The sequence below is a fragment of the Gambusia affinis genome, linkage group LG14, assembly GCF_019740435.1.
Source record: "Gambusia affinis linkage group LG14, SWU_Gaff_1.0, whole genome shotgun sequence".
In the NCBI taxonomy this organism is placed as follows: domain Eukaryota; kingdom Metazoa; phylum Chordata; class Actinopteri; order Cyprinodontiformes; family Poeciliidae; genus Gambusia; species Gambusia affinis.
Genome location: NC_057881.1, coordinates 10,845,357 through 10,873,120, shown reverse-complemented (window position 1 = coordinate 10,873,120; position 27,764 = coordinate 10,845,357). Strand labels below are relative to the sequence as shown.

The 27,764-nt window shown below is 36.8% G+C and overlaps 1 protein-coding gene across 1 annotated transcript; it reads left to right on the top strand.

Annotated features, from left to right (window-relative positions):
• Positions 1-149: 149 nt before the first annotated feature.
• dennd3a (DENN/MADD domain containing 3a) lies at positions 150-23,665 on the top strand. Its single transcript, XM_044138859.1, has 30 exons — positions 150-368; positions 4,622-4,723; positions 4,876-5,022; positions 5,101-5,236; positions 5,429-5,544; positions 5,631-5,761; positions 5,966-6,077; positions 6,180-6,299; positions 6,404-6,502; positions 6,593-6,712; positions 7,060-7,175; positions 7,862-8,017; positions 8,110-8,206; positions 8,297-8,400; positions 9,497-9,681; positions 9,754-9,913; positions 10,389-10,545; positions 10,997-11,219; positions 12,669-12,748; positions 14,334-14,513; positions 14,594-14,764; positions 16,023-16,152; positions 16,401-16,508; positions 18,871-18,968; positions 20,600-20,754; positions 20,993-21,059; positions 21,179-21,251; positions 21,348-21,457; positions 21,558-21,695; positions 22,716-23,665. Exons 2-30 carry the CDS (start codon positions 4,643-4,645, stop codon positions 22,935-22,937), a joined length of 3,792 nt encoding a protein of 1,263 aa, XP_043994794.1. The 5' UTR covers positions 150-368; positions 4,622-4,642; the 3' UTR covers positions 22,938-23,665.
• Positions 23,666-27,764: the final 4,099 nt, after the last annotated feature.

Below are 27,764 nucleotides of genomic sequence, written 5' to 3'. Positions count from 1 at the left end.
TCCCCAACAAAAGTAAACCGGAAAAAACAAAATATACTTATACAGTATAAGTTTGAATGATCTTAAAAAATAAACATGCAGTACCTTAAAAATGCAGAAGGTGGCGACATTTGAAAACGTATAAAGTCATCCCGCTTACTGGGAGCTAAGCTTTTATTTTGGCAGAGCACAGGAAAACAGTAGGGTCGTATCGCTGCTAAGTTTAACAAATCAGCGGTAAACCAGTGAGTGTCTGTGAATTTTGAATCACTTCGTACAGTAAAGTTTGTGGAGTTTTTAAACGGCTTTGTGACCGCGAACAATGGCTGTGTTGGCAAGCTAACCGAATGTCGGAACCGAACCCAGTGGAAATGATCGAGTAATATAAGGTTTGTCACTTTTTTTCCAATATGACTTGGTCTTTCTTAACTCACGTCTCGCTTTTATTTTTTCATAGTTCATACAGTGATAATTGTTAGGTAGGGTAATTGCAGAAAACTGTTAACCTGTTGGTACTTTGTGGTTTAATTTATTTTGTTTGTTTGAAAATTGTATTTTAGTGAAACGATTTGGCTAATGGAGCCATATGTTTCTCTCACAATACAGAGAACTAGAGAGGCTAAAAGTAGTTTCTGCTTTTATAATATGCACGTTTTTTTTAAAGGACATTGTTTTGAAACCTAAACATGTAAATGAGCCCTTTTCTGGTACTTCTCCTTCGCGTTAGTCACTAGGAGACATCATGAAGTTTGTTTTCCCTCATTAGCCAGTAAAAATCTATTAAAGCTTTGTCTAGTGTCTATTATAAGGGCATGTCACTCGTTTTTAAGAGGTCACCTTCTTCCTATGTGTCAGGGTTTTTTTTTGTCTGTTATGAAGTTATGAGGTCGCTTATAAGTTCAGAGTTGGACACTTTTATCATTTAAACAAGTAAGGAAACTAACTGTTCAACATATTCAAGTGTTATTGTTTTTATTTACAAAAAATATTGCTGTAAAAACGGGGAGAAATGTGATACCAGTTTTTGGGATAAGTTGTTAACTCTCCCGAGGTCCCGAGGATCAGAAAACTTGGGGGGAAAACTCATTATGTGACTTTTATCATACTGTCACAAGGCAGTCTATTGTTCAACCAGTGTTTATTTTTCAAGTTTGCTTATAAACCAAAAAGGGAAGAAAAAAAACGCAATATATACCTTTGTCATTGGTCTCTGACAGATATGAGGTAGAACTTGTTGAACAACTTGAACAGTGTAGAGTTGCCTCCCAAAGGTGAACACTAAATTCAAGTCCCAAGTATTGTTTATCAGTTTGTGCTCAGTGCAAGCATGTTTATTGAGGAAAAATCCTTTACTTTGCAAGTGCTCAGTGTGCCTTTCTTTAAAGTTCCCCCTTTAGGTAATCATTAGGAAACTTCCTTTACCTGTATAGTGAAATTATTTTAATGTGCAAATAATCATTGCCACTATTGCAAATTTCAAAGTTTACTTAATGAGGGGGTTTCAGGTCTATAAATTACTTAAGTGATGTTTCTTTTCCGTGACACAGCAGGGTTGTTAGTCAGAGGTCGGATTGACGAAAGACTTGGAGGGTATGCATGACAAAGGTGAAACAGACAGTATGTTGACGTAAGAATAATGATAGAAATAAAGTTATTGGCTTTAGGAAGAAGAATACAAGTAGAAACCGAAGGGAAAACCAGCAAGACATGAATAAAAGATTCGGGAGAAGGAATTTTTAATACGACGAAAAGAAGGCTAATGTATTAAACTTCTGAGTTTCAGGCTTTAGTTGCAGCTAATGCAAGTCAGATGTTCACAGATAACCTGTGGTATGCTAACAGACTTGCATACCACAGGTATGCAAGTCTATATTTAAGACAAGCACTTAAATATAGTGCTTGTCTCACACAGTAAAAAACAAAGTGTCAATTTAACACCTATAGAGTTGAATTTAACTCCGTTTCAGATAACATTTGGTCCCACTCGAAAATAGTGTAAAATGTACTCTATAGCCAGTGTCAAATTTTCAGAGTTAATTTTACTCATTTTAGTGTCAAAATCAACAAGTCAGTGAGTCAAATTATTTAACACTATTGTTTGTTTACACTCTTCAGAGTAATATTGTTATTTTTATGGAGTAAATTTTACACTAAATGTACTTAAAAATTTACACTTTATTGTGTTGTTGTTTTTTCCTTTCTAGCTTTTTTTTTTTTTTTACACATATACTATATAATGCTAAATTTTAGCATTGTATGGCTTTTATAAAATCTACCAATCACAATAATCACAAAGTTTTAAGTTCACAGTGACAACATTTATTCAAATTTATCATCCAGTGACATAATTACTGTAACAGTGTCAGTTTAACCATCTTCAAAACAATGTTCACCAAAGATAGCAATACGGGACAAACAAAAAGAGCAGTGTCATTTGCTTCATATGACATTTGTATGTCAAAGGGCTTTGGATAACATAGATGGTTGACATCAAACACAACAAAACCTTGCATCATTTTAGTAACTTCATAAGCATGAAAATGTTCATGAAAAGCTACTGTACATAAAGGCAATGCAAGCAGCAACAATTTGTCTTTAACTATGAACACAGACTTGATCTGGTAAAAGACAGGCATTTCAAATAAATCAATAAGTTGGTCAAGGGAGCACTGTGTGACGTACCAAACATTTTCCCATTTTCCATTTCTCATTTTCCCATCCTGGAAGATGGTAAAAACCTGAAAATAAAGCTTGAATTTTTTGCTGTAGCACTATCATGGTTGGCATTTTTATTTAGTGGTTGTAAAAAAAAAAAAATCCTTTGTGAAGGAACAGAAAATATCCCTAAAATTTTTTCGTGGCGCCCATCTCATTTCCTGGAAAATAAAAGTAACTGTAGCATATTTATAAAGTATAATTTGTTCCTTTAATGCTAGTTGCACTAAGATTCAATGTAAAACAAGCATGTTTTTCTAAAATAGAGAAATTTGAAAAGGAGAAACATCACAACAAATCACAGTAAATATCAAAAATTGAATGAACATTAGTAATGAAGATTTTCATCAACTAAATGACCAGTACATTCTTGAAAAACCTCAAAAGGTGTCACTTTTAAGGCTTATTGCCTCCAGGTCAGTATGCCCTTTTACCAATTCATAGCCCCATTTTGTACCAACATGTTGCCAGTTTTCTTTTCCTACTTTCTACTTCCTGCACATACTTTCATACATTTAAACAAACCATTTCCCCCTCTTACCTTAAATCACACAAAATATCTAAATTTTTCTTTGAATAAGTATTTTCAGAATTTATTGAGGACAACAACATTTCATATGTAAGGTATGTTGAAGTGAAATTATTCTCTAGAATCTTTAATAAATAACTCTTGACTTCATCTTCTAGTGGGCTTTATACAGAGGCATTTCAGCTTCAAAATGGGGAAGACACAAGAAATTCTAGTTGAAGTAAGGTAATCTTGCCCATGGTCTTGACCGACTTAAACTGAACTTTCACCATTTGGAGCAAAAATTTTAAAGTATAAAACAACTGGAGCTGTGACAAACACGGCCTGGAAAGAAACCACGTTTATCTTCCTGACATGGACATAAACGTGGATTTGGATAAATTCTATTGGAATTTTAACTGGAGCCTTTTACGTTCATCAGATGAGGCAAAGAGGTTTTCATGTGGATTTGGTGTTGAAGCAAGAATGAAGCTGTGAAAAAGGATCTCTTTCCTAATGTTTAGTTTGGTAGAAGATCTGTTATGGTATTGACCTTTTTATTTTCCAAAAACCCTGGACGCTTTGCTAGGCATCATCCATGCTTTGAATAAAAATCTGCAATTTCTTAAATAATGCTCAAAATAGGTCATTCTTGCATGTTTAGGAAGAACAGGGGCAACAAAACCTTTGATTGTAATGGTCCTTCAGTAACAAAACCAGTCGTAAATTCTTCTATTAAACAGATTATTATACTGCTATAAAATATAAATAGTTTCTTTTACAAGGAGTGTCAAGGATAATTTATGTTACCAGTGATGTTAAACATGATCCATATGAAAATAACACTAGTGCCAGAGAATCTAAAAACTCCTCTAAAAGGGGTTCAGTTACGGTAATTTGGTAGCGTTTGTGGTTTCGATTCCTCTGATGAAACACTTGGTTTAATGCACCAGTGGGTAATCCTGTGACACAGCTGTGCCACAAGGCTATGGATGCAATGCTGCATGTAATTTATGAGAAAAAAATATGTTGACAGTGTTTTTATAGAGTCGTGTTATGTTTTGCAAATATAATCAGTGCAGCTGTTTTTGTCTTATGTAGAACTCTTTGAAGGAGTCTTATTTTTAATAAGAGTGATCAATTAACCATCACGGCAGCTTTTCCTTCTTCTGTTTGGTTTGACACAATGTAAAAGGCGAGCTATAAATTTCAAAACTGTTTTCATAACAAGTATGAAAACAGATGCAGGATATTTTATTTGTGTTCTATTTTAAAATAACTCTGAATTAGCATGTCATGCAGATTTTCAAGGACAATTTGTATTCAAACAATGCAAAATATTACATTATTAGTGACGCAATCTCATCAAAACGTCTCCAAGTGTATGTAAGTGTGCTGTGTTTGTGTGTGCGTTTCTAGGAGTGTGTGAACTCTGATGTGATGGCGGAGCTCCCATCTGGGCTCCTGGAGGCCTGTGTAGTGATAGGAGCTCCCAGCGATAAGCTTCGAGAGTTACCGCAAGTATGTATGCACAAAAATGAACCGAGATGAAAAATTTGATCAGTTTTTTTGGATTTCCATACTGCATCATTAAGTTTTTGATTATAAAAACACAATGACTTATCCTTATCGTACATCTACAACAAGTAATACGATTTCGCAATCCCTTCCAGCACACAAAGTTAAGTGAGCTCCCCCTGCTGGATCCTGAGGTACTGCAGGTCCATGCTCCGCCGTTTGTTTCCATAGAGGCCAACTCGAACCACGTCATTGGTCCAGCTTTCAGCCGTGTGCAGAGGAGAAGAAGTTTCATTAAAAAGGTTTGCTTCATTAGTTAATTTATTAAAAATGAAATAAAAATCATTCGAGCCAATAGCCGTTTTTTCTGTAACCTGCAGAAGAGGCGAGATCGTGCTGCGGAGGGAGTGTCTAATGGAGATTCAAGCAGTCGTCGCGAAGCATCACCGGCAACGGAGGACATCAGTGTTCCGAAGGATGTGGACCTCATCGCTTTGCCTCAGCTCTGTTTCCCTGGTACCGCTTTTATTCAAAACCATTTATATACTAATGTGCTTTTACAGAAGCACAATTTAGTCTTCTTCGTCATCAAATATTTGGGTCATATCTTATGCAGCTTGTTGATTGCGTTCACTTTTAATTGTTTTGTTGGTTTTTTTTAATGCCTCTTACAGCTTAGATTATTATCAGTGTTTGTGTTTTGATTAGATGGTCTTCAGCTAGCCAGTGAGCAGAAAGATGACTCTTATCACTTCTTGGTTTTTACCGACCTGTTTGGTAATCGAACCCATGGAGTTGTTGTCCAATACTACAGAGCTGTGCAGGTACTAACCCGCATGGAACTTGATCAGTAAAACATTGAATATGATAAATTCAGAGTTTTATTTCTGATCCTCTTTTACCTTAACAGTCTGTTCAGGAAAGTGTCTTCCAAAATGGCCACAGATGGAATGCACCCAAGTGTCGTTTGTTTGCTCCTTTTGCTGTGTGCATCATTTCAAAGTTTCCCTACTACAATGCCCTGAAAGACTGCTTGTCATGGTAACATCATTTTGTAAATATGGATTACTTTTTGGATTACTTGATCATGATTTTACCTAAAATAATTATGTCAGATCTAATGGAAATCTGTCCAATAGCTAGTATAAGATGCTAAAGAAAGACTATAACATCAACCCTTAACAACTTAGTATATCTCTAGTTATCCATTATCATGCAATAATGCTTCTTTCTTGTCATTGCCAGTCTGCTGGTCCAGTTGCGGACTGCGAGACAAGCTGATCTTGAAGAAACAATCAGGGAATTTTCAGCCAAGCTGTCCCTCGTTCCCCTGCCACCTCCTGGACAGCTACATGTGGTCAGGATATATTCCTGCCTTTCTTTGCATCTTCTGTACTAAATTCTACTTTCTTTCTACACCACATTATAATAGATCTAAACAACAAAATGTGTTTGTCAGTCTTTCAGTCTTCGTCCCCTTCAAGTGGTTCTCCCGTCCAGAGACGATCAAGACAGCCCCGTTGTTGACATCAACCTTCACCTTCCTCTTCTCTGTTTCACTCACACAGCTCTGCTCCAGGTCGTTATTTCACAGACACAGCACACAGGAGAACACGAAGCCAAAACACTTGTAAAAATCCTTTTTTAGAGCAGACTAAGTTTTCCCATTGCTGCATCTTTCAGGTGCTTTCCTGTCTACTGCAAGAGCAGAGGATTGTCTTTTTCTCCTCAGACTGGGCCAGACTGACTCTGGTGGCGGAGAGTTTGTTGCTGTACCTGCAGGTTAGTGTGGTTTTTAAAAAGAAATATTAATCAAAAAAAGAGTTTAAAACAATATCCTTTAGTTTATCTCTTCCTGCTTTCTGCTCTTAGCCACTGTCCTGGCAACAGCCCTACGTTCCTGTCTTGGCCCGAGGAATGCTGGACTTTCTTATGGCGCCGACCGCTTTCCTGATGGGTTGTCACATTAATCACTTTGAAGAGATTGCTGCTGTAAGTACACCACCACCGTTTATTGCTTAAATTTTGCTTACCAGTAATTTACTAAATAAGTTAAATTAAAACCACTGATGCAAACTAAAGAATTATTGGGTCTACGCTGTAAAATCCACATCTGGTGGTAAAATGTGAGGTTTTATAATTAGCATAGTGTCGGATTTGTCCTTATTAAACTCGTATATGGAGTTCAACAATGGGTGCTTATTCTCAGCTGTCTTCATCTGTATTTATTGTCTCAGTGAAGCTCAGCTCACATTTTCACAGAAGCTTTCTTTTCTGCACACTGAGCCTTTCTTTGTTAAACTGAGCTGTGTTTTCCATGTGTTTATTTCTGGATTTAGGAGACCGATGACCTAATCCTTGTGAATGTGGACGATGGCTTTATTCAGACATCGTGGTCTGAAGTCGTCGATCTTCCTGCATTACCTCTGGCTGCAGTAGAGTGCTTTATTTCAAGGTAACCCCAGTCTAAAAGTATTGCTGTAGTGCTGTTTTATTGAGTTATTAAATTTAATTTATTTGTGTAAACGTTTTACATTTTTACATGGGTTAGAATGACCTAGTCAAAGTTTAGGCTCGGGACATGGAAGCTGGTGTTCGCAGATGCTTTTCACCCAGCTGACATAGCCTGAGATGTTTTTATGAAGATGAATCAACAAAAAGTTTCAGCTTCTGGATGTGCACAGCTGGTAGAAACATAACTCAAAAGATCCACAGTTTGTGTTTGTAATGAGGACACAATTGAAGCTAGGTTGAAAGTGTGTCAATATACCATTGTTAAACTGCGGTCTGAGCATTTGGAAACTAAATGAGCAAAATATTTCCCTAAAGGTTTGAAGGTCAGGTTTTGAAAATTAAGCACATCATAAAGAACATTTAGTTTGTCTTTGCCTTGTTGATCTATTGAATGACTTGTATGCTCCCAAACCTGTTATTTTATAAGCCAGGTTACCGGCACTTCATCATGTGCTCATAGTTCTTTAGTCAGAAGTTACTTGTGCTAAAAATAGTTTAATGACAGAAGCCAAATCTGAATCAGAGTTTAAGTTGAGGTTACATCCTGAAGGCTTTTAAATTAGAAGAGTTGATGGTGGATATAATCCCCATACTAGACTAAATTCGTTTGTGCTTTGGGTTCCCCAGGGCAGAGAGCTTACAGCTTCAGTACGATTTGGAGCTGTGCCACCTTGGAACAGGCACAGATGTTAACACCCTTCGCTCCCAGCGTAGAGGCTGGCAGCAGAAACTCAACTCCCAGATCCAAAACATCGCCCTGGAACTAGTGGTCAACATCTTCAGGTGAGGATCCACCGAAAGATAAAAATACTGAACAGATTCAAAAATCAGAAAGTCTTGCTCTCTACTGGCACCTTGTTTATTTCTTTTGTCAGGGGGGTCCAGGACTTCTTAAACCATGAGCACAGAGTTTTTAATAGTGAGGAGTTTCTTAGAACCAGGGAGCCAGACGACCAGCTGTTTTACAGAAAGGTAATTGTCGACCATTGTTAAACTAAGATGTACTCTCTGTCACGCACACAGACCTGAGACTCTGACTGACTCTGCTGGAATTGTTCTCAGGTGTTGGAGACGCACATCTTTCACTCATTCCTGCGGGACAGGCTGAACCGGAAAAGAGATTCCTTCAGCCGCATGGAGCAGATGACACGAAGCCACGCACACCGGTATGCCGCTGGCAAGATGTCACCGCTCAGGGGCAGTGATAAAAGTGCTGATTACTTTATTTAACACAATTTCTGGGAATATTTTATTTGTGTGTGTGTGTGTGTGTGTGTGTGTTTTCAATCCCGTTCAGTTACTATAAATATCAGTTATTACACCTCTTGTCCCTTCTCCATCTAAAAGATGAAAAGTTTAAGATTTTCACTGACTAATTTATATTTCTTTAATTAATTTCTTTTAATATAAATTTTTTTGCCCAACTGTGTAAAGTAGTCATTTATTTACATATTATAAGTCAAGGAAGAAGAAGAAGATATTACTGATATTGTGAACCAAAAAAATATACGTTAACTATCTAGCTTTTTTTAATTGACATGATTAACGTTACAAAACATCAGGATTTACTCGTGAATGTAGATCCTCTCTTTGTGATCTCTGAAATGCTGCCAACATTTCCAAATCCAACATTTTGATAGATCGAGGTTGAAAAATTATCTAAAATAAATAGTACAGAGCAACTTGGCTTTTCTTTGTTGAGCCTTCCTGTTTTCCATTGAAAGTCTCGCTCTCTAGAGGGCTAAAGAAACTATACCTCTGACTTAATTTTAAGCACCTGACTGATTTGCAAAATCATTTTAATTTTTTTCTTTATTTAGTAATAAAATTCATACAGAGGTTGGTATTGGTGTGACCTGTTAATCCTCTGGTGTTCTGTGCTCAGTGAGTGGAAAAACATTGCTTTTTAGGTTCTGAATCTCTGGTAACCAGTTAGGGGCCAACCATGTTTCTGCTGATTTCTCTCTTTCATCTTAATTTCCTTGTACATGAGTTTGTACATGAGTTGTTCCCAAAGAACAACCCAAACCAAAACTGTCCCAATTCTAAGTTTTATATCTGACATTGGTGATGATTCACCATTGCCAAGCATATTGGGAGATTACACAATCCCTTTTTTCTACTTGGCACTGGCTTTCTTGAGTGACATTTGATGTGGCAGAGTCATGGTTTAAATATTTATACCTAAAGTTTCTGAAGCTCTGTCAAACTACTTTCTCTCGCCGTCAAACAAAATCCTCTTCCCGACTGTGTTCTTTGCAGGAATCGTGCAATGACAGAATCTCCACGCCGCCCTCCGATGTCTGAGCTGTCCAGAGCTGGCCCTGACCGCAAACTGAGCAAGCGGCTGGGAGCCAGTCTGCCGAATCTCGACCAGCCCATTAACGAATCAGTCACGTTGAACGCAAACAGACTATTGTCCATTCGGAAGATTAGTCCCGATAGTGGTCAGTGCTGGTGACTGAACTGAGAGTCATTTGAATATGATCTCATTCCTGAATACATGTTTTTCTTTCTAGGGTTGAAGTTTCTTCAGAAACCTGTGAAGGTGTTCCGTCTCCCAGAGTTCCCGCCACCATTAGCCTATCATTATGTTCAGAACTATTATTCTGACATGGTAGCCTCACTGGGGAAGGCTATTAGTGCGACACCACCTGATGAATCTGCGCTGCTGGCCAGGTATCTGCCGAAATGACAGAGAGGGTTTATAGTTTCACCTGACCAGATTGTTCAAATATTATTTTTTGCTGACACTAACTGAAGAACAATCATATGATTCAGCACTGAAGTAGTGCAAATAAAACGTGGCAATTACCGCTTTGATTATGTAATCTTTTTGGTTAGCTCATTCCTGCCCCAGCTTATGACTGCTAGAGTCCTTAAAGAAATAAAAAAGGCCATATCCGCCTTTCTGCTGGATTTTCCTCTGTATCTTTATTTAGAACAAAGCCTGCTTCTAGAAGAACAGGTTTTAGCTCATGAGTCATGAAGATTTTATCATTATGTCCTCATGGTCTTTGTTTTTGTTTGCATTTCAGGCATTGTGAATTAATCAGCTGCTTTTCAAGATTTCAGAGCCCCTTAGTAGATTTCCTAAAGGGCTCTAGATGATAAATTTATGTGCAGCTTATCCAGTTTGTTCTTCTGTGTGCAGATACCATTACCTCCGGGGTTTGGTGAACACTGTGTCCAACAAGCGTCTGGATGCATTAGAGGATTTTCATAGTCTTTATAAGACCGACGCTGAAATCTTCCCTTCTCAGATGGTTAACTCCTTAATAGACTCCCTGCCAAATGTTGAACGGGTACAGGTCAGTTCAGACCAACTCCACTTTTTTTTTATTTTTTTTTATTTTTTTTTTAATTTAATCTAGTAACTAAAACTACTCCTGATGTATAAAGGTCACATGTACATTGCCCTAATATTCCTGCCTATTTTTATCACATTACACCAACATGTGTGATGGATAAACACAAGGTGGTGCATAATTATTATGGAGAACTAAACGGGGTGTAAATAGTAAATCTACATCAGTTGTTTGTGGTTTATATATTTATATATCTTTTAAAAATAATCCACCTTTTTCCTTTTCCCTCTATCACATAATATTTAAGTAAAAAACATTGATGTTTGTGCTTGTAATGCACCAAATTAGACAAAAAGTTTTGTCTAATTTGGTGTCATTGTATTGTATTACCAGTGGCTAACAGTGACATGGACAGCAACACCTCAGTATTGAATATCAAAATTGTTTTTTGCAGGCGGACAGAAGGCCAGAGATCAAACGCCTAATCGGTCGGCTGAAGAGGGAACAGGAACGGGAGCGTGCGACCCAGGGAACAAAACAGGAAGACGCAGCAGTAAAGCATTTCCAGCTGCCGAAAACATACATGCACTTGGAGGAGTTTGTGAAATGTGTCCAGGAGTCTGGCATCGTAAAAGACCAAGGAACCATTCACAGACTGTTTGATGCTCTAACCGTAGGTGAGGAGGAAATTTTTACTGTACTTTTTTTTTACATGCGTGTTTGGCATGATTACAGTAAATGAGGGACACATTGTTTATTGCTAGTTTGTACTTTAGTTTATGGTTGTTTTATAAACTCCAAGGTTTTGGACTACTTGCTTTTAACTATTTGTCTGCAGGAATCTTTCTGCTGTTACCTTTCTTCCGCTTTTTCAGGCAAACATTTATTTCTTGGGTTAATGATTGACTTGTCCCGTCTGAAGAGTTTGTCACATTTTACATTTTCAGATTAAACCAAGGCCTTAGATAAGCTTTGTTCTACTCTAGTACGTTTTACACATTCTGCAAATGTTTCCATGTGGGACTAACTTGAATAACACTTGAATGTAGCTTTGCTTTATCTTAGAATATAAAAAAAAAAAAATAATTCAACAATGAAGTTTTTGATTATGTCTTTCAACCCAGTGAAAGAAAGATGGCAGATTAGAGTGATAGCTGCTCTCTTTTCTATCTCATTGGTTGTCATGTTTGATAATGCATTCCTGATCAAGGTTTTTTTCCTTGGGTGAAGGTAGTTCGCTGATGTGAAACTTACTTGTCTAATTATGCAATCCAACTTATTCATTTAGTATTCATATTGTTGCTGTTTGTAACAAATTATATTACCAAGATTGATGTGTCTGTCAGTTGCTAGGGCAATCCTGTCTCGTCATAAAATGCACACCATTTTCTTCACAATATATTTGCGAAGTTGTGAAAAACAAGAAAAGTGTGCTTAAAAAAAATTATTTATGGTGGAATTTTCCAGACATGCAACCCAACCTTTATTCTCTGCTCTATATTTTTAACCTCACATGTCATAGATAATCGAGTTTGTTTTATTATTGGAATGTTTGGAAACACTTTCAAACATCTATGGAAGTAGGTAGCAGGAACTCAAGTTAAAAATTTAAGGGTGAAGTTGACTTTAAAAATCAGAAAGTTGTCAGATTCTCTGTTTACATCATCCGTGATCCCATGCTGTCTGCTTTTAAGTGGTGGCACTAAGCTGCTTAATTAGTGCTTTTAACTCAGCAAATGATGTATAGGATTAAATTTAGTTGACTTGACTTATCCCATACGGCTAAAAATTACATGGTTGTGTCTCGGTGGATGAGAGCACACACAGCTGCTGTGTTGATGTCGTGCTGAAGGCCGGCTCCAGCTGCTCACTCTGCAGGCATGCTGGCACATCAAACAGCCTAAAAGAGAAAGAAAAACGTATCTTAGCCACCAACCAGATGGTTGGGCTTGTTTGTGTGCAACAGAGCTCTTCAAACAAGACTGCTCTGTCGGCAGATTTAAGAAAAACAAAATGTGGCTCAGCTCGGTATTCAACCACTGTATTTTTGTGTGTGCGTGCGTGTGTGTGTGTGTGTGTGTGTGTGTGTGTGTGTGTGTGTGTGTGTGTGTGTGTGTACACTGCAGGTCACCAGAAGCAGGTTGGTCCAGACTTATTCAGAGTGTTTTACACCATCTGGAAGGAGACTGAGGCCGAGGCTCAAGAGGTGCGCACCAAAAATTAAATGTGTTGATATTCATACCTGCAACAGGAGAGAACTTTGTAGAAAATATTTTAATTTGTCAATTTCAGAAATGTGGGGGTTTTTTTTATGTGTGAGTAAATGTTAGGAGAAATTCTCAAGCAAATTCTTTTTCACTTGTTCTGCATGAGGTCTCTGCTTTCTTTCTGCTCTGCATTCACTAAATACATACAAACATGCCCATCAAGTCCAGTTGACGCGAGCAGCCCGCTCCTATTTTTCCGTCACGTATTGTTTGTTCTTGTCTGCAGACGCTAAAACATCAAACAGAGAAATGATTTCAGAGATAGAGAAACATGCCGCCAGACAGTGATGTTTCTTGACAACAATGTCTGTCTTTATCAGGGAGGAATCAGTTTGGCGGTGGTGTTTCCAAATGAATTGAAGATGGAGATATTTGTGACACATGGCTGCAAATTGTTAAAGACAACAGGATGTTTCATCCATTTTACTGATTTGATAAGAAGCATTGACTGAAGTAGGATCAGATTACTAAACCGTTGCACGTGGTGCATAAATTATTTACTGTATTAATTTTCTGGTAAAGCATTAAAGGTTTCTGATTGATTCGCAGTTACGTTTTTGATTGAATAAATGAAAAATACTTTAACTTCTAGTGCAGAATGCTCAACATATGAGACCGGCAATGCAGACTGCAGGTTGCTTCTTCTCCCTTATTTTCCTCTTGTATTATACAGCTTTTATCAGACGGTATTTATTTCATGCATTTTCATGTCCCTAATAGCGCTAGTCATGGAGGAACAACAGCAGTTTAATAAATATGGCCAGATTTTTTCCTAAATGAATGAAAATGTTTTATTTATATGTGGAAATAATATGTTTGCCAATTTGTGTTGTACAAGTTCTAGATCCATTGTGGGTAAATTAGTTGGATAATTAGATCCATATTTTCCCTCATGTTTATCATTTAAAAAAGCAAAGCAGAAAATATTGAGTGCTTGAGTTTAATTAGATATTTCTAGTAGTCTCTGAGAACTTGTATAAAATCTCTTTGAAGACTTTTCTTTTAAATATTAAATATTACATTGGCAATTGCAGGTTCCTGTGTAGATATTTACACCGCATGCTCTTTTCTTGTACATTCTTTCACATTGCAGCCACAAGCTTTATATCATTTTATCTGAATTACCAACACGAGGTGGTGCATAATTGTAAAGGATATACGGCTTAATCATTTTTCTAAAAATGCAAATCTGAAAACAGCGGCATGGATATATATATATATATATATATATATATATTTTTTTTTTTTTTTTTATATATATATATATATCTCCATCCAAACATGCAGTGCAACCAACTGCAACTGTCATTTTTCTTCTCTTCCACAGTTATTTATCACTTTGTTGGTTTATTGTTTGAAAGCCCAATAAAACAAAAGGGTCAATAGTTTCAATGAAACCGAATGAGAAAAAGTTCCAGGATTTATTTTTAAAGACTTGATTAGAAAAATTTGCTGATGGATTTTCTTTGCCTTTTGTTCTCCTGCATGTAATGACTGTATAATTTTTTAAAATTTGTTTTTAAGGTGTGTCTGCCAGCGTCTGTGCTGGAGCACATTGATGCTACCGAATGCGTCTTCAAGCTGTCATCCTCCGTCAAAACAAGTCGCGGTGTGGGGAAGATCGCCATGACTCAGCGTCGGCTCTTCTTGCTGACCGACGGACGACCGGGATACGTGGAGGTGGCACAATATCGAGATTTAGAGGTGAGAGGAAAAACTGAGAATAAACAACACGAGCCAGCAAATAAGAATTAAAAAAGATGACAGCAATTCTTCGTTGGCAGGAAGTGAGGGTGTCCTCTGCTCCTTTCCTGGTTCTACGCATCCCCAGCCTGAAGATCCGTGTTCATGGAAGGAAGGAGACATTCGAGGCGAATCTGAAAACGGAAACTGAGCTGTGGAATCTGATGGTCAAGGAGATGTGGGCAGGACGATCAATAGCCGATCGACACAAGGTAAAGCTTTGATCTAGGAGGGCGGGTAAGTTTAACTGGCAATATTACAAAACTCTGCAGAAGAATGAAGGTGGGCAATGCGAGACAATCAAGATCTATTTTTGAGTTATTTATAACCTTGTTTTTATCTCAGTGTGTGTTCACATGTACACACACATGAACTGCAGTGACCTGTGTGGGTGTGGCTGAGATTCTGTCAGGCGCAGATGACCAAAAATATGCACGCTTTAGTAGGAGGAGGTTTTCCTTTTTGAAACTGGATATTGTAGCTGAAACACACATTTTCATTTTCTTTCATCTTTTAACTCTCCACCGGAATTGAAAAATCTCAGTTCCTCTTATTAGTTCTGTGCACAGTCAGCAAGGTGGTCATTAATACACACGACAGTGTTTTTATATGTTTTACAAGCAGCATTAATTAAAAACCTCTGGTAACTAATCAGCCAACAAAAGACATTAGACAATGTGAAAAGGGAAGTTGCTGATCACTTTTTACTGTGTGTAAAAACTGAGTTTAAATAACACTTTTTTAAAGTGTTGACGTTTTAAAAATAAAACCAAAGTTCTTCTTGTTTCTGTATGCTGTAGATTGCCTATTTTTTAGAAATAATTTAACAAAAAAAGTCAGTATTAGAAAACAAGGGAGTGTAAATTGTATTTCTAAGTATTTTACTTTTAGGTGAGAATTTTCACTTGGATGCAGCGGAGCGGCCTGTAACAAACAATGCTTATCTAAGGGCTGATTGGGTGGACATGTGTATGTGTTGATATAAAACTGTTACTGAAAATAAAAAGTTCAAAAAAAAAAAAAAGTAGCCTTAATAAATCTAGATTGTGGCAGAACTGGAGCAGTATTTATCAGATGTAGCGTATATCCTTGCATCTCTGAAACTCTTTAATTTCTATCACAACAGTGTGATGGAAATTAAAATGAACTGGCGAAACTTCTTTGATGCATGATTTCTTAAACTAAAACTATATTGCATCTTGTATCCTGAATTACATATTCTGAGAAGTGAGTTTAATATGGATTAAAGTTGGTGTACAACCTGCTTTTGTCACAGTTTAAAATGACTTAAATTAATCTTAGCAAGCAGGATTTGCCATTTTGTTTGGCCAATTTTAATATACAAACAATTAATAACTAGAATCCCAGATACCAGAGATCTTTCTTCTTAAATAAGAACAAACAGCAGGTAAATATTTTTTTTTGTTTGTTTATTCTCACTTATTACATCTAAAATATCTTTGTCTCCAGGATCCACAATATATGCAACAGGCTCTGACCAATGCCTTGTTGATGGATGCTGTAGTGGGCAGCCTTCAGAGCAGTAAAGCCATCTATGCTGCTTCTAAACTCGCTTACTTTGACCGCATGAGTCTAGAAGGTGAGATAACTCTTTCTCCATCCCCCGCTACTGTGTTTGCTTTTGTTTTGTTGTCACATTTTTTATCTATTTTCAGTCATGTAAGATTCTTGCTAAATCCTCTGCTCATAGAAGCTTTATCACATAATGCGTCATCTGAAAGTGTTTTTTTTTTTTGAAGAGTAATTGGTGCTTGGAAGCGCTTCCTGTTGCATCACCATGTAGTCATCCCATTAAAGGTTAATTACTTCTGTTTTATGCGTCTCCAGCTCAGATGATGGTTCCCAGCACAACTTCCGAGACGCTGAAGCATAAAATAAACCCATCAGTGGAATTTGCCGTACCCCAGGCTGTAGATGTGTTGTTGTACACTCCAGGTACACACACACACACACACGCACACACACACACCCACCTGCTGAGCAAATCCTGTAACTGAGTAGTCTCTGCAGCATTCCTGTTGACACTGTGGTGACAGGTGTCAGGTTTCTCTGGTCTCTGATTGGTCCACAAGGAAGTCCGGGTTTTGATTGGTTGTTTTTCAGCAGTAGAAGTGTTTTGTAATTCTACGTTGCATTGTGGCACCCAACCACACTGACCAACACAATTAACAATTACTGATTATGCAGTTAACCTTTGGTTTACAATCAGCTCTTACATTAACGGGAAAAGCGTGTATGTGCACATTAAATTTTCCAGCAGCACTTCCTCCTCGTCCGGTCTCCCTTTTCGGGAAAATGCTAAACTGAAAGAAATTTGTCAAATTCATTGACTATTGTGGAAACACTGAATTTAAAGGAAGCTTCCAAGAACTTTTCAAAGGTTCTTAGTTATTGTCAATTTAAGATAAAGCTTTTGGACAATGTTATATTTCAGATCATAAATGTTTGAGTATGTTTCTTAACACGATCCTCACGAGCCTCTTCTCTGCATGTTCTTCATGTTTCCCTGATCCATCACAACTGATTTAAATTAAAAGGTCTATATGTTTTTCCATAACTTGGGGATGCAGAGGTGGTGATTCAGGCATTTGAATCAGAGTCAAATCTAAAAAAAAATAAATCCATAAAAGGTAATGGGCCATTTGAGAATTGCTAACCTAAACTCACCTTGGATTTTTTTTTTCTTTTGACTCTACTGCAAAGTAAACATAAATGTCTTCCTTTGCAGACCAGCAGGAAGCTCTGCAAGCCTGAGAGTGACATTGAAATGAATTATTTCAGATTCATTTTTAGACAGAGGAAAACAGGGGGAAATTATTAGACACTGTTGGGCTAATGCTAACACTATTCACACAAGGTAATTCAGAGAAAAAATATATTAACACAATGAATCTATTAAAAGAACACTCATTAAACTAAAACAATAAAAATAAAATAATGATATAAACTATTAAAAAATGTTTTAGAAGTAGGAGTAAGCAGTAGTTTTTGTCTTGTTTCCTGAAAGTTTTTGAGAAATGAGAAGCAAACAAACAATTATTTACATTAAATTAAAGAAAATTCCCACACATCTATATATTATATTAATATTAAGGTAATAATTGATCGAGACTCATTTGTTAACAAGAAAATATTTAAATGTGTGTGTGGCCAGCATGTGTTGTAACACAGAAAAGTGTCCCAAGAACGCAGCCCTGAGGAACCCCTTGTGTGCTGGATGTGCGCTCAGATTCATAATGTCTTAAAGAAACAAAAAATGTCAAGTGTCTTGTAGCAACATTAACTTAGACACTCAAACATATGAGGTTTTTTCTGATTAGATTTAAAGATTTTACTTGATTCTTGGCAGCTGTTCCGTTTTTCCAGCTTTTTTATTCTGTAACTTGACCTCTGTGTCTGTCTTACAACGCTTCACATTTCAGCTGATTTTAGATGATTCTTATTGCTTATTCATCATTTCTGGTTTGTGTGTGTGCTCCTCTGGCATTTTTGTGCAGTTGTTTAGAAACCTATTCTTCTGGTAAACCTGTACTGGTCAATCTAAACCTCTGCTGACCATTAAACATGACTTGTGATCTTTTTTGTTGTTTTCTTTGTCTTTGTGGGTGGTGCACTGTTGCTATACCGTTGAGGAAGGCTAAAAAAGAACAACAAAGGCTGTGGCCTTTAGTTTGCAACCATCTGGGGCCACTCAGAAACAAGCTGGTGGCGGACCGACCACCAACTCAAATACACTCATGTGAACGACAAACACAGCCCCTCTGTGGCAGCCTTCTTTCTGCTGAAAAGAACACATCTAGCTATTCATGTCCGTCTCCCTGAGCTAGCCTCTCCCACTTGAATATAGGTCACTGAATTGAGTTTCTGGCCCAGGACCAGTTTTCTCACCCCCTCATTCCTCACCACTCCCTTCTTTCAGTGTGTACGTTTCTCTCTCTGCTCCCCTTATGAAACGCAGGATCTTTCTCTCTCTCTTTTTCTTTTTTCTGTTTTTTTTTTAATTTTTTTATTCCAGCAACAGTGAATATGTAGGAAAAAATGCGACCGTTAGATCAAGCCAAGGTGGAGTCGGTCTGCTCAAAAATACTGCAGAGCAGGAAGGGTTTTGACTCAAACTATTTAATGGTCTCACCTAAATAGAATCTGGTGCAGTTGCAGGAAACATCTTTACCTCATTCTTGTATGGGTTTTATAATTCTGTGCATGTTCTGGTCAGAAAGCAAAGTTTCTAATAAGTGTGAAAGCTGTTTTTCATTATCAAGAAATAACTGATAAATGCTGCTTGTGTGTGTTTCAGGTCAGTTATGGGTGTCTGTGGGTGGAGGGAAGGTGATGGTCTATGATGCATCCAGCTGGTCCCTCATACAAACCTGCCAAGTTGGAAATGCAAGACTGGTAAGAGAAACCAGCAGCATGCTGGTTATTGAAACTTCTGGTGATTTTCAAGTTGACAGTATATTTTTCTTTTTACAGAAAAGCTCCTTAAAAACAAAAAAACAAAAAAAATCACACTTTGTTTTCTGTCAAAGAGCGTAAGCTGTCTTTAGTCATAGCGGATGTTGTTTTTCAGTGCTGATGTTTGAGACAGACACACCTTTTGACTTAACAGTGTAACATTTTAAATGTATTCTGACCACAGCTGCCACTTTCAAATTATCTATATGTGTGTGTTTTGTATTTGTTTTTTTGATAAATATAAATGTTCGTTACATAAAATAAAATGGGGTTGTACTGCTGTATCCTCTCTACTCTTTGTTTGAGAATGTAGACATTCTCAATAAAATCTTGTTTTAGAGTCAGGATATGGATTTGTTGGGATCACATTTTGGAGTAATTATTCCAAGCTCTTTATACCTGATTTGGTACTATATAAAACCAAACTATAGAAACAGATTATCATCCGTGCTACATTATATTGCCACAGTGTTGTCTCATCTGCACTCACAGACATGTAAAGTGCAGTGACATCCCATCCTTAATCCATCGGTTTAATGTGATGCCAGGAGTCACTTTGCAGATGCAGCAGCTTAAACTCATCTGGGAAAGCTTTTTCAAAATGTTTAGGACTATTCCTAAACATTTTGTGGACATTTTTGGCCAGTCTTTCAAAAGCTCATCAGTGGGGTCAGACATTGATATTGGACAAGAATCACTGTCAATACCCTGCAGGTCATTCAAATGATGGAAATATATTTTTATGACTGTATCCTTGTATGCAATAAAACCACTTGTTTAATCCCAACTGTTTTAGGGAAGAACTTCTAATTTATTAGACAGACATTAAACTGAAGATGTTAATCTATTTTGAGAAGATTGGTATGCATCAAGCAAAGAAATTATCTAAGAAAATTTCTGAAAGTGGATTAAGAACTATCTAATGAATTAGAAGTAAACTGAATTGATGGGGAACCATCTTCAGAGGTATTTTCACTAGTGAAAGTAGGAGCATTTCCAAACACAATGCAAAGAGGAACTCAGAGAACTGGGACTGAAAAGAAGGCTCCAGTTTGCTGGTAATCAAAAATATTTGACTCCAGAGCCAGACAGCTGTTATCCATCACACATGCCACTGGAATCAGATACAGATGAAGCAGTTTTTTCCTCTGCCTTTTTTCCTTTATTTTCTTTTTCTGCTTGCAGAAACTTGCATGTTAACATTGTTAGGTAAACATTCACCAGAAACAGAGACACATCTCCTTAGGACTTTGTTAATATTCTACCTTTGTCTCTTGGAAAGAAGAAAATTAAACAGAGGTGTATGTTTTTTAAACACTCATGCCACCTAGTGGAGAATATATGTACTTGTGTGAATGAGCTTTCCTTAACTTTTTAAACTGAGTTGACTCTGTTTTTGTTATATTTTTTTTTTTTAAACACACATGTATAAAACTCACAAATTTATTTAATAGATTGAATATTATTACAATTAATCTTGCAGCATTAAAACACAAAATATTCTTTGAACAAAATAAATAAATAATTATATTAATCCTGTAAGCTTATCATCTAGGTTTGTGTGTTTTCAGAACTGCATGCTGGGAGTTGACAGAGACCAGGTCTGGATGGGTTCTGAGGACTGTGTCATCTACATCATCAGTGTGGTGTCCATGGTCTGTAATAGGCAGCTGACTGAACACAGGGCAGAGGTCACAGGACTTGCACTGGACAACGAAAAATACTGGTAACACCTTATTTATAACTTCTAAATATTTTTTTTCTAGTCCTCTACTTTTGAAATGTGTCACTGATTATCACCGGAGGATCATCAGAGGCTGATAGTTTGATTACTCTAATCTTAGATGTTGAAATTTTAGTTACTAATATACATCTCTCTAAAACATGCACATGTTCAGTTAGTTCTGTAAAAAAAAAAAAACGCATCCTGGATACGTGTTTGAAATGTGTGCTGCAATCTTCAGCCACAAGGTGGCGTACTCCTGCAGTGTGGAGGGATCCGTGGTGGCGTGGGAAGTCTCGACTCTACAGGTGACTGAAAAATCAGCCGGTTGCTTCCCATCTCAGTCAAAATCTGGATGAATAAATATTTCCCAGGTTGACTTCACCACATAGACTCATGTTGTGGATTTACTCGTCTCTTCTTGTAGGTGAAGAGACATTTTCGTCTCTCCTGCGATCGCCTGCAGTCAGTCTACAGCTGTGGTGGAGTTCTCTGGTGTTGTGAGTTTCTTTTCTCAATAAAGTAAGACAAATGAAGCATGAATGGGCTTCTTTTCTAAATTACTGACTGTGTATTTCTTCTCTCCCTTTCTTAAGGCGCTAGGGATGGTATAATGGAGGTCTGGAGGAACGGTACATTAAAACAACATATAAACCTCCCCGAACAACAGAGAGTCACGTTTAGCTCTGCTCTGCTGATACCTGAGGTAGCACACAGACAGAGTGCCTATAATTATTATTACTGTGTATTTTAAGAGGGTAAATGTTGGACGTCCTCCTCCCTGTGTTTTCCTGTGTTTGTTTTAGAGCGAGGAGCTTTGGAGTGTGTGTGTCGACTCTGCAGAGGTGTATATTTGGCACATTAAAAACGCGAGCAGACCTATCAACCGCGTGATGCTGCAGGACTGCACTGGATGCTACTGCATGATTCAAGTCAAAAACCAGGTTAATTCACAAACAGACCCATATTGTGACAAAGATAATAACAAAGCATCTATCTCTACAGCATAAATTAACCCTCTCAGGTCAATCCCCGGTCTGTCGGCTGGACAGCACGGACCTCGAGCTTTATAAAAGTACCGTATTTGTAGGCCTATAAGTCGCTACTTTTCCCCCACATTTTGATACCAGTGGCTTATCGCCTGCTGCAGCTTATATAAGTACGTTTCCAGTTTTTTTTGTTTTTTTTAAAACTTTATAGATGCGCTCTGTAGTCCGGAAAATACGGAAGTGTTTTTATATTGATTTTGTTTTTTATATACTTCCAAATAAAACCAGATTTATGGTCAATCATTTTCGCCATTATTTTGTGCGCGTTTTTCGCATTTGCTGCTCATTCGATGAACGTTTTGTAACCAGGAAGTGCTTGAATACAATATAACGCCCATTTTTCCGATTTCATCAAATGCACCACAATTCTAAAACAACCAATGATAAAGTTTTTTTGAAAAAGTTCTGGGGTGAGGGGGAGAGGCGAGAGACGTGGTGAGGGAGAGTTTTGGAGATGCCAAGAGAACGGAGCGCAGTGACGTTTTGGATGAGTTTTTTTGGACTATAAGTGTGTCAGTTAGAGTAGTGTGTGCAGATCCGAGAACTTAAAGGGTTTAAAAGTACACTGCTATATAAATTACTGTCATCAGTGTATGATAGTAGTTTCGCCCAAAATAGAAAATGAAGAAGGGTGTAGCATAGATCCTGGAGGAACACCGTTTGGTATTGTAAGTGGAGGTGATGTAGTTTCTTCAGTAAGAGTCCTGTCAGCTAATTAATTTCTAAACCAGTTCACCACTGAATCTTATCGTATCAAATCTGTTTAGTAGAAGTCTGTGGCCTAACAAAACAACACTCTATCCAAATTTACAAATAAAACTACACCAGTCTGGTCAATGAGTTGATTCAATAATATTTCAGTGATTTGGGACAGGGAAAGTGTAACCTGCTCCTTCTCTCTATCTCTCCGACCAGGTATGGGTCGGGGGTATGGGCCGTAGCTCTACCAAGGGGAAGATTTACATCCTGGACACGGAGCGCTACGAGGTTCTGAAGGAGCTCCACGGACACATCGACAAGGTGACAGCGCTCTGCTCGGCTGAGGACCGCTACGTCCTCAGCGGAGCCGCCAAACACGACGGGAAAGTCGCCATCTGGAAGGTGGAGGATGGAGGACTGGACTCAAGCAAATGTTAGCTCTGCTAAAACTAATGTGCAACTTCTCGTGAACAATGAAGGTTAAAAAGAAATACAGAAAAATGAAGGGAAGCCCAATAAAGACTGATAAATAAATGAAGGAATTGCATGTGAAGCATTGAGTTTATACCTTTTTCTAAGACTTACGTTAGCAATACTTACACAACTGACACTTTCTTAAAGTTTTTAGCAAAGATGAACGACTGAAAAACAGAGTGCGCTGATGGTTTTCACTCCAAAGTGTCTCACTTTAGATTCTACATGTGTTTATTGTATAAGGCCATGTGCAATCTGAGGACATTATGTGCGTTAGCTTCACCTCATGCTGTGTGCTTGACGTAGAAATCTGCAGCTCCAAGGAGTCAAAATACCATGAAAATACAGAAGAGATTGGAGATTTCAGCAGCACTGTGGGAAAGCCCCTACAGTGGTGCTTCAATACGAGGATGCATGGTGATGGGAACTGGAGTCGGCGAATACATCAGAGCATCTTGAGAACCTGTGCTTACTCCAACCGCAGAGGCTTAGAAAAATATCTGCCACGTTACAGCCACAAACGTTGATGGGTTTTATTGGGGTTTCATTGGGATTACCTTAATTGTCCTGCTCGAATGAAAACCTTTTTATTCCTGTAACAGATTTCCATGCAGAGGTGTAAGGGAAAAAGTTATTTCACTTCACAATTATCTACTACTTTGTATTTGTCCAATAAAACAAAATGAAGTACATTGTTTGTGTTTGTAATGTGGCAAATTATTAATAACTAAAACACACAGCTTTTTGTCTCACTTTTTTTATTTATTTATTTTTCTGCAATACATTTTATACCCTGTGATATATATTTGGTTTGTAGTTATAGTGACCAGAAAAGGTCAAATTGTTCTCATATTTAACATTCTGATGTTTATAACATGCCTGTAAAATGCTTCAATTGTTGGAGATGATTTGTTTTCTCGTATTAGCATATATTTCACCATTCGTCATTTTTTATTTATCTGCTGTATCTAATTGAGTTCTATTTGTATGTATTTTTATTTTCATTTACTTTTTAAAGACATAATTGCAAAATGTTGTGGCCAAAACTATTCTTACAAGTTTTTAACCAATAGTAAAAATACTTTTTAAAACAAAACATTTAATGCTTTTTTTATTATAACCTCATTTTTACAAAATATTTTGGAAGATATTTGTCCTTTTGGGCCTGCCATACAACTAACACAGCATGTCAGAAACAAGATTTGATAAAATTGTGATTTTTAACTCCATCATAAAACCCTGAAGAAGAAAAACTCATCAACAACTTGTGACCTTAAAATCAAGATAACTTGATTTATGAAACAGGACAGTAAGAAAATATACCAGCAGTCCACCTCTAACAGACTAAAAACACAAAATGAATGCAGTTTTTGAGGGGGTTAGTCAAAGTCTGGTCTTAAATTCAGTTGTTATGCTGTTGAATCACCTTAAACATGCAGCTTTCAGTCTAAACGAAATCCTCCATTGTTGCTAAATTAAAACATTTTTACAAATAAGAGTGGGACAAAATACCACTAGTGGTATGCCAGTTATTGCATAAAGTGAAATATTTATTAGGTTTATGGGGGCACATAATTGTCACATAGTGGCAAAAACTGATTATTAGTATTGAGATTATTCCTGTTTAATATTAAACTTAGTTTGTTGATCTGTGTCAAAAATAGAGCAAAAAGAGATTTGTTATTAACAAATACTTTATCAAGTGTCTTCAGATTTTTGGAAGCATATAAAATGCCAAAAAAAAAAGCTGTAACGTTCACAAAAAATAATCTTGGTTTTAAATAGATTACACAAATAACCATAAAAAAGGAAATGATCAAAATGAGAAAAGTGTGAAATGTTGGTTGTTGTAGACAGCTTGATTGTTTAACCAGCTCCACCAATAATCAAAATGGTCGCTTACATTATTTTAGTGGCAGAAGGAATCATTGTGAATTTTATATATTAATTATCAGTTGATTAATTATTTTAGACTCAGTTGTACTGTGAAAATTTGGTATATTTATTCAAGATTGCATGTGAGAATTTCCTTCTGTCCAAAGCCTGCAATGCACTTTCTAATCGTTATCAATAGAGGGCGCAGTTTTACCAAAAAGGAACGAAATTGGTCCAGTATTTCGGAGCTTCAAATTGGTCATCTATTGAGTCTGCAAGCATTTCTATAAAGTCAGATAAACATGATTACAATGACGTCACAAACAGTATCAACAGCTTCAAATCACCCACAAAAACTTACTTAGAGTAGATAACATGTTTTTGTGTTAGTTTGACTTGACACATTATGCCAGCTCTAATTCAAAAGGGCTTCCCTCCAGGAAGAAAATGAGCTGCTCAGCTCCCTGCTGCATTCTGCACGGTGGAAGACAAAACAAAGTTGAACAGACAAATCCCGCCCTGCTCGAGTGTCCTTGAGCAAAACACTAAATCCCTGCATGGCTGCCGATCCCCCGTGGGGCTGGTGGAGGTGTTTTTCCCCTCCAGGACTCTGGCCTTTACAATAGTCTGCACTTTGTGTGACTGTGCATTGTTTGGTAACATAAAGCCATAAGCAGCTGTTAATCTCCCAGCATGCAGCTCGACTTGTTCCTTGGATATAGTTGAGGATAGGATGCTTTCTGTGTCTCCTGCTGAGTTTTTAATCACTTTCGCTAATCCATAGATCTTTACTCGGTAAAAGGGAGTGTCAGGTATAAGCAGGCCCAAAATATACAGATTAGGGAACTAGCTTGGCTCAAAACCTTCTGCTTCCGTAAAGAGACGCTGTTCTTTACGGCTTCGAGTCGCAGCTGGTCTTCGTCGTGAATTTGTTGCTTCAATTTACAAAGGCTGACACATTTCTTGGTAACACTGATAAAGACGTGTATGGTAGAAGCAGCATTATCTCACACTGAAAATTGTAAATTTTATTTCACTACATTTATTCAGGCAAGATTTATTTTATATTTTAATTTAATAATTTCATTTTATTTTTTATTAATTATTAGGAAAAATAAACCAATAAAAATTATATATATATAAAAAAGTTATATAATTTTTTATTCCTCCTTGTTCATATGAATACTGTTAGTTTTCTTTTAAGATATTTCACAAGTTTGGTGCATACCGAGAGAGAAGATCTTTGTAGTTTTTCTATTTTCAGACACTTTTATGCGGCTAAGATGTAAGAAACTGTGAGTGTTTACCCACAGTTGGAAAATCAGGACAAAAATGTTGGATATTATTTGATTTTATTTTGATTAAAGTCTATATGTTATTTTTTTGTGGGTTATAATTTTGTTCTTATTTGTTTTATCTTTAATTAATTATTATTTAATATAAATAAACATTTATTTTATTATTTATATAATAAATTAAAATTTTCTTTTATAAAAGAAGTGCACTAAAACAAGAACATAAATAAATTATGTGCAATATTGGTTACGTTTATTCTTAGGGCTCTGATTTCTGATCTTTATGATTTAGGTCTTTGGGCTGAAAAACACCATTGAAGCCAAACAAACTATGGTTGGTTTCTGTCTGGTGAACCATCATTATCCTTTTTACAGATCTAATGATGACCCACATTCAGATTTTTACCTGTTTTTATTTGACATCTCTACCATTCAGGATAAACAGATCCTGAACGTTAAAAAGATTCTCAGAAGCCTTTGGAGGATAAACAGGTCCACAGCATGACAGATTTGACACTAGGCATGCACTTTTTCACTTATTCATTCATACCCTTGGACGTATTTGACCACAATTAAACTTCTGTAAGTTTAGCAAGTTGTACTTTTGTAGTTGTAGAACAAAAAGGGCTTTTTCCTGGCGTACCATCAAAACACAGTGAGCATGTTTATAGCATTCATTGATTGCTATGAAGACTTTCAGTGGCCCTAAGGAGCCACTCTGTGCTGCATTTATCCGTTGAAGGGTTTCTTTTACCTCTCAAAGCATTTACTTCCTGTTTGTGGTGAAAGATAAATACAGGTCTTTATTAAGCCTGGTGCTCAGTGGCAAAGAGAAAAAAGATTTCTGTGTCCTGTCAGACATTACTTTGGGACACAGACAGTTACAAATTAACACTTAGAAGTTCTTAGAAAATCTAATTAACAAACTGTAAAGTCCAATTAAGATAAAATTCTCTATGTACTTTTATTCTAAAGAGATTGTTGGCGATGTCGAGATAATGTTTGAACATTCAAATGTTTGTTTTTATTTCATTCAGTTTGAGATAATGTTGATGCTTTACCAAGGGTGACATCTTCTGTAATAGGAAATAAACTTATTGTACTGCTGCTGAATTGTGTGAACATGACTGGGTTAGAGAGAGTTAATGCAGAAAAATAAACAACGTGTCTCCACATCCATAGAAAAACAAACGACAGAATAATTTATGCTGTAAAATAATAATAATTTTTCTCAATGACATTTTCCTTTATAAACAAAATAAAAATGTCAAATCAGTTTAAAATGTATGTTATGTATTTTTTTTGTTTTATTTATTTTTGTCAATTCTTTCTTTCTTTCTTTGCTTTCTCTTTCCTTTTTTCTTTCTTTCTCTCCTTTCTTTCTTTCTTTTTTCTTTCATTTTGCGTTCATTGGAACGTTTTATTTATGGAATGTTTAATTTATGTTTTATAATGTTTCAAATAAAAAAAAAAATCATTATAAGCTTTTAGATTATATTTATAAATGGTTAATATATAATGTTATTTATAATCATGTATCAAATAAATAAATATACAGCCACTCAGTATGACAATGCGACACGTTGAGATGACGTTACTCAACGAGGCCCCGCCCCCTTAT

Bases quoted from the DNA above. Each gene is read 5' to 3' on its own strand.
- dennd3a (XM_044138859.1), top strand. From the start codon at position 4,643: ATGGCGGAGCTCCCATCTGGGCTCCTGGAGGCCTGTGTAGTGATAGGA. The intron at 10,546-10,996 runs GTCAGTTCAGAC...TGTTTTTTGCAG, and splicing joins CAAATGTTGAACGGGTACAG to GCGGACAGAAGGCCAGAGAT. The intron at 14,765-16,022 runs GTAAAGCTTTGA...CTTTGTCTCCAG, and splicing joins CAATAGCCGATCGACACAAG to GATCCACAATATATGCAACA.